This window comes from Mya arenaria, chromosome 17 (assembly GCF_026914265.1).
Source record: "Mya arenaria isolate MELC-2E11 chromosome 17, ASM2691426v1".
Lineage (NCBI taxonomy): Eukaryota > Metazoa > Mollusca > Bivalvia > Myida > Myidae > Mya > Mya arenaria.
This window is the reverse complement of record NC_069138.1, coordinates 1,114,816-1,122,773: the sequence shown is the minus strand read 5'-3', so window position 1 is coordinate 1,122,773 and position 7,958 is coordinate 1,114,816. Positions and strand designations below refer to the sequence as shown.

General features: G+C 34.2%; 1 protein-coding gene across 1 annotated transcript; it reads left to right on the top strand.

Moving 5' to 3' along the window:
• The first annotated feature begins 2,279 nt into the window (after window positions 1-2,279).
• Window positions 2,280-7,626, top strand: LOC128224052 (collagen alpha-1(VIII) chain-like). Its single transcript, XM_052933684.1, has 3 exons — window positions 2,280-2,522; window positions 2,915-3,102; window positions 3,865-7,626. Exons 1-3 carry the CDS (start codon window positions 2,342-2,344, stop codon window positions 4,078-4,080), a joined length of 585 nt encoding a protein of 194 aa, XP_052789644.1. The 5' UTR covers window positions 2,280-2,341; the 3' UTR covers window positions 4,081-7,626.
• Window positions 7,627-7,958: the final 332 nt, after the last annotated feature.

Below are 7,958 nucleotides of genomic sequence, written 5' to 3'. Positions count from 1 at the left end.
GTTGAAAAAAGTGCCATCGAACATAATATTTGGTAGAATTTGGACCAAGTACAGACCGTTGAGGTAGTCCAGCATTGAATTTGCGAACTTTAGATAACGTTTGTCCAACAATGACTCTTTGTGACCTTTACGTCAACTTATGAGAAATCCAAAATTTCACATAGTGTTCAATGCTTGATTTTTCTAAATTGAAAAATAAGACCTGTATGCCAGACTGTGTCAAAGGTTTTGGAAATGTCACAGAATACCAAGCATGTTGATTTATATTCATTAAATGCCTTACCTATTTGATTGTATAAGTCAATCAACTGAAATACCGCGAAGTGACCAGGCAAATCAAAACACCAGATTAAATAAGATTGTTGGCATTTAAATGGTTGTTACAATACCTTCCATGATCTTTCTACTTACACAGCTTTTTAATGAAATCGGTCGATAACTGGACGAGAGATCTATCACTCTTTTTAAAGAGGAGTAAATTCCCAGAGGCACGATACACGCTTTCATTAATCAATTTATTAAACAGTAATTGTAACGGATACGACACGGCGGAAACCGTTTCCTTCAACATGATTTAGCAATGTCTTCAAGCGTATTACTTTTTTGTCTTTAAGTTGGAGAAGAACGAGTACTGTTCCGGCAATTTTAGACACGAGGGTAAAGGAATCATTTAGTAACTTTGCTTTATCGTCATCTGTGAAAATAATGTTATTTGTTGTTGTATTTAAAAGTGGTAGAACAGCATTAATATTATTATTTACCTTCTTCTTCATCACTCTTACTACTTTCCAATATTGTCGTGCGTTTGGTTGACTTGCATAAGAAGTCAAGAAATTATCGCAATACGTTTCAGTCTGTCGCGTTTACGAGACATTCCATGACTTTCTGTTTTAAACCAAGGTTTATCATTAGTTCTTATCGTTACATCTTTCGACGGAATACGCACCCATGCCAATTCTAAAAATTTAGAAGTGCAGTTTCGCATGTATAATCAACTGGCGATTCTTGAATTAAGGACCAATCAGCTGTCAAAATAAGATGACTTAAAAAATTGTTTATCTGCTTTATTATAATTCCAAACAGTTCGAATGTTAGTATTTTCTGGATCAAAACTACTTTTAAGGAAAAAGTATGCTCCAAAATAATCGCTTATTTCACTAAAGATATTTAGGGAACCGACGTCAAATGGTTGTTTTGTTTCAGAAATGGCAATTGGGACTAAATGTGTAGAATTTGTAGCCATCACACTATTAATATTTATGCGAAAAGCTACAGAAACAAGCTCAGTTGCAATAAGGTTTAAACATAAACCCGGTTTAATGGCACTAGGTTAATGCCAAAGACATATAAGATAAAATCACAAACAAGAAACATGGAAAAATAAATATTCATAACCGGACTACTTTCTTACTTCAACCTATGACTTCATGTCATAATAGGTAGTTGTTAACATTAGTGAGCGCATTTAATATGTGTACTTTCCTTCTTAAAAAATATTTGGGGTTAAAATAAAGCAATAATTGAACAAAACACCTTTTAAAAATATAGCTCTGGTTTTATGTTTTATTATTAATGACAATAAATCAATTGCGGAAAACTGGAAGCTGATAATTCGTCTGCAGCACAGAGTCAACATCTGTCAGAGTTCGACTTGTTTAAATATAGTTTTGGTAGTTTTGAGTTGTTTGAGACGGAATTAAGTGAGGAAACTACTGCTGCTGAGATTACTCCGGGAATCGAAGAACTGATGGTCATTTCTTTTGATGATTTGCCTGAAGTTACAATTAAAAATAAAAGTGAAAATAAAAGTTTATATCTAGGTCAACACCTTAATGAAAGAAATTACATTTCAACCGTTCATGCATATAAACAACAGGGCAGTAGGTTTAATGGTAAAACTATTTTCTTAGGCAAGGAATAATGGAAGGTACATTTCAGAGTTTAAACAAGTCGCCTTTACCTAAACACATTACCTGAAAAGTGCTGTTAATCCGTTTCTAAATGGTAAAATAATGAGGAGTCGGCAGTCTTCACATCGACAATGTATTCATACGCATTAGAAGGTTACATGCTACTTGGAATTATCGAGTAATGAAAAACATATTAAAGTGATAAACAGAGAACGTGACTCAACACACATTTAAATACAATCAATCTTAGTTTATTTAATTAGAGATTAATTATGCATAACGTAGAAAATTATGCAAATATTGTGACCAAAGTGCGTTGAGATAATGAAAATAAACCGCACACTCAGTTAATAAGATAAGGTTGAATGCAATACGTTTCAAAACGAATTTAATGTTTTTAACATATTGCGTCGAAATCTAGTTAAGCAAGGATGGCTACAAAACCTGTGTTGATCTGTTTATGCCTTTTTCTCATTTTACTGTTGCATTTTGCTCTCTGTCAGGAACCTGGAATATGTACGTCAAGGTTTGATTACGATTATAAAATACTTAAAAAGCTTCACGACTTAGAGCTGGAAATCGAAGCCGTCAAACAAACATTACATGACAGAGGTAAGACAAATATGTCCTTGGATAATAGTAATTTGTTTTTTGCTGAAGTCTAAATTTATCAATTTCAATTTTACTGAGGATAATTGTTTGTTGCATTTTAAGATGTGCAATAGTTTTCACCGAGTGAGCAAGATAAGTAACATTTCAGGAATGGCTTTGCCGCATGTGAAGTAATTTCTTTTAAAGTTCACGAGATAATACATATTGCAATCTTACACTTTTTTATTTTTATTTTTTGTTTTAGTCTAACAACAAAAAATAAAGTTTAACTGATCAATAATAGGAAAACTGCGCGGAATTATCACCAAATGTCGTGATACAGGAGACGTAATACAAAACTATATTTTTGAACAATACACATATTAATGGAACACTATTTATCATGGTTTCAGTCGCATTTATGGCAGAACTATCCCACGATTTGACGTCATTCACCAAAGGAGCAACGGTAGTTTTTGACCACACCATTCTCAACAACGGCAGTCGTTACAACCCTAGCAACGGCGTTTTTGTTGCAAAAGCTCCTGGTCTCTACGTATTCCACCTCGTTGCCACGTCGAGGCCCGGGAGCGGCAATAATGTAAATGATTCAATTGTTGACATACTGCTCCACTTGAATGTTCTTACCTTACAGAATGCAGAAGTTGTTGAGGAATGCCAAACATTTAACCGTTTCAAAAGTTCATTTTGTGCAATGAAATTTTCCGGAAAAAAAGGAAATCCTGTTTGATTGGAAACCTGATAAAATCTTCTTTAATAAAACTGCCCATCTCCTTATTAAAGCTAATAAAAGCTACACATTTTGTAACGGATATATGAATTATTCTTGCTAAATATTGAACCTCAAAACTAAATGAAAAAGGATATTTTTATTCATTTTTGTTTTGAACATTCAAACGACATTTGCACTGTGGAAGGCCCTTATTATTATTCGCAAATCTATTTCCCAAGCTGTTTCTTGCAATGAACTAAGTGAATTCAAATTACTTAAATGTCCAGTCTGTCAATGAATTCATCTTAACTTCTCCAAAACTCTTGTTCTTTTTTGCATTCGCGATATAATTGTATATAGTTTCAATGGCATAGAGCATGTTAAACTTTACGTCAATGAATTGAAATAACATGATATATTATAGTTATATATATATATATATATATAGATGGCAAGTAAACTTTCAATAGGCATCAATACCATTTCATGAAAATAAGTCGTTACATTCGCACCCTGTAAGGTAGATGCAGCCAAGTTCGAGATAGCATGATTAAACAGCATTTGTAAATGATTAAGGGTTTTATAGTTGCTATGGAGATCCACTATTATGTGTTGTAATGTCAATTCCAGATTAACCTTCACGTCATGAAGAACAATGAACAGGTGAATTACCTGTTTCTAGAGAACAACGTAGATTTCCATCACCATCGTTCCGTCCCGACTGTCCTTGAGATCGCCGCAGGGGATCAAGTCAAGGTCATCGTCCATGGAAGTGGTGGAACCCCTACTCTTGTGGGATGTTGCTTCCATACACACTTTAGTGGATATTCGCTAAATCTCGCATAAACAGGTTATGCTCATTCGAAACCACTGACAGGCGAAATTTACTTATATGGGAATCATTTTCGCATTGACCGGCATGAAAACTCTGCGCATATCAAGTATTCTTTGAGAACTAATATTATCAAAAAAAACGAATGTTTTGAACAGGTTTGCGAGTAACAGTAAGGTGATGCATGACTGAACAATGGATATGGAATATACGCGGGAAATAAGAGAGCATAACTATACCTTGTCGATTGTAATTAAAACAGTGCTTTAATTTAATAATTTGCTTGTCATTCAACCGGATTTTGGCATTTATGGTTGCATTGATTTATTCAAAACCCATAAATGTTGCATTTTGTTTTTGTTTAAAGTTATACGAAGAAAATAATAATAGCTCATTTCAATTGTTGTATATCGCCATCTGTAAGAAATTGTTTAAAATTTATATAAAATTTCAGATAAAAAACTGACGGGCGATGCTTCATACTGGCCAATGATTTGTTATTTGTTATATATTATCATTTGGCTTATTGTTTCCAGTCATTTTACCAGCGTTGTAAAACCTGCAAGGCTTTTAATCAAAATTTGAGATGAATAATCATCAAAACACTGAGGATCTATTTGACGTTAATTGTGATCTAAAATTTAATGCGCTTAATGAAGTCAGTATACAACGACCCATGTGCCCTTGGTGAAATCTAAAAACAAATGCAATTTCTAAGTCATTTTTTTCCACAAATTGATATTTTAGTTATGAAAGAAAAATAACTATCAATCATGCTTTTTCTGGTCCGGATAGAAAACTAGCCAGATTTGGACGCTGTCCCACCATACCAGTACATATTTCAAGTTTTAATTTATCGATCAGCCATGTTGGTGGCCCGCAGCTACCCGATCTGTCTTGAAAGCTTCCTCTGACTTCCTGAATGCGCCACGAACACAAAAGTGATGCGTCAAACTCAAAGCAATGCTTACAAAATATTCGGATACGTGTTAACACCGAACTCGACGTGATACAGGTCACCAGAAAAGCGTCCTATCATAATAATCCCTATATATCACCTGTGTAATAATGAAAATGCGTGTTAGTTATATAAAACAGGAAACCAGGAAAAGGATGTGATTAAAGGGGTTATGCGAGTATAACAAGGCCTATCCCGTTAAATGCCAATTCATCTGAAAGGAACGGTAAGATACACGGGTTTAAATAAAAAGAATGGGTATTATTTAGTAAATTAATTTTTTAAGGCGTGCAGATTTCTTAAGTTTTTTTTAATGCCAACGTCTATTTGATAGCAATGAGTCCCACCGGGAGTAGGGGGTGGTATATATAAAGGATCTGACACTAGTTGTCATTTAATATAAGATTTTATTAAACGAGTTCATGAAATTTGTTAGTAAGCGAGCCTCTGGCGAGCTTACTAACAACTTTCATGGACGAGTTTAATAAAATTCTTGAATTAAATGACAACGGGTGTCAGATCTGTTTTATCACATGCTTAAACGGTGTTTTTATTACCAATTAAGTTCCACTTTCTGAACCGATTGTTTGACAGCCAAAGTACTCAAATTAGAATGTCAACGATGCGCCATATAAATAGTTCCAAATTAAAATGACAAAAGTAACTAGCAGTTATCAAGTTTTAAAATCTGATAAAGCGCTTAACAAGTCACAAATATAAAAATGTGTAGTAAAATATCCAACAACATGAATAACGAACGATATTAACCAAAAAACCCCAATAAGTACACAATTTGGTGACGTCACACTCAGAGTACATGCATTTACGCGGTTTATGTGACCTACATCGGTCTGTCAAGTTTTACTGTGTGCACGGATTTAAAAGTTATTCGCTGTCGCTTTCTACGATGATTTTGCAGCGATTTCTTGGTGTACATGATGTTTCACAACATGCAGATGATAACGGCGAAGCCTTACTCTGTACTGCATGGATGTTGATGTTGAAAAAAATAATTTCCACCAGGAATGTTTCCAGAGAACATGATGTTCTAGCCGCCATGGGATGTGTCATGAGATGTCTGTGCTGCGGAATTCGTATTTGTGTTTTCGGTAACCGACAGCTAATTAAATCGGCAAGCAAATGGCATTGATTGCTTATTGCTTGTGTTGGTCAAGATGGAGATGTTTGAACTGTCCTGTTTGTTACCATTGTGGCTGTATTTGTTGACTGACTGGATATTTCTGTGACTAGTAATCTGCATTATCTGGTTGGCGGAACATTCGTTATCAGAAAGATTTTGTACAAGATGCTTTCTGGCACTATGATTCGTTAGCCATTTCTCTCCCGGAAGTCTTACAGCTTCATTATTACGGTAAGTATTTGTTGGCATTTAAACCATTTTGTTTACAAACAATGCGGAGGGATATCTAGGTTGCGTGTGATTAGTCTGATCAATAGAAATGTCTGATAGGTTATCTTACACATGTGTAAGATAAAATATTCGTAATGGGTATATTACACGGAAAACAAAGGTAAGCATGTGATAAATAATATCTTTGCGTTCTGGTACCATATAGTATTTGTGTTATGTTTTACTCTTTACGTTTATAAACAAACGACATTGATACTTTATGCGGGGCTAACCCTTACCTCAGGGGCACGATTTGAACAAACGTGTACCTGGTAGGTTAAAACCAAAGGAGAAAGAATGACAAAATGCGAATATTTTAATGATGTTATCTTTCAGATTGGTAAGATAAAGCATATAGACTAGCCTACTAAGCGCACATTTATGTTAGCGGAATGTTTGTATTAAAGGAGTCATTTTAGCTGATGGCGAGTTTATTTTGAATCTAAGAAATGAAAACAAACGGTTTGAAATTTGCCATTGAACATTTCTTATAAAAATATAATGTCTTGTCAATACAAATAGATATCTATTACACTAAATATTAATTGATACTTAACCTTGAAACGTATTTGTCTCCATATTGAATTTCAGTGTCGTTATGATATGTATAAATTGACTATATCTGTAGTATGATTGACATTACCAAATATATGATTACCTTCACTTGTGTAACATGCAAATCTGATACTACTATCACTCTGTATAACATTGTACTTGTATGTTTTCACGAAAAGTTATATCGCCAGACAGAGCCCCTGGTGTTTTATACCGCGGTCTAAACAACGTTATTGACACGGTGTGATTATGCCCCATTTTGTAGACGGGATGAAACAACAGTGGCCCTGCTAAGCTTTTATACATGTACATGTATATATGATTATTGTTTTTCGTACTATTAATCAGTTATTTCGAATTCCTGTACCCGATTACCAATATTTTAACATGCGTTTTTTATATCCTATTTATGTTGTTGCATACATTGTAACCTGAATTAGTAAATAAAACGAGTTTTATAATCCAGCTAGCCTATAACGAGATCTGAATATCTGAAGAAAAAGATGCATGAAGCTTTGTTCTAACATATATTTATTCACTCAACCTGTAAGACATAGACACTCCGATGTAAATTTTAAGGTTACGTAACACCTGTAACATATCAGTGCAGCAGTCGCTTCGTCTAGCAATCCAGAGCTAAATACATTGTTTTGTAATGGGTTTATGTATAACTTAAATCATGTGAATGATTTTTATACCTTGAAAAATAACTGATGTATGCTTTCTTCATCACCCAACATTATGTGCCTTTAACACTATTTTAAAGCCAGTTTATCACATTTCAAATAAATACTCGAAAAAAGCGCAGCGGAGGATTCATTGTTGAACCCCAAGGAAATAAACGACTGTTTCAGTTGGGAGGTAAATCAGTGAAGTCATTGTTGAAAGTCAGTCAAATGGTATTTAGTTTTAAACCTGATACACCTCTATTGTTAAATTCCACGAAAATATTTTTTGCCAATGCATGT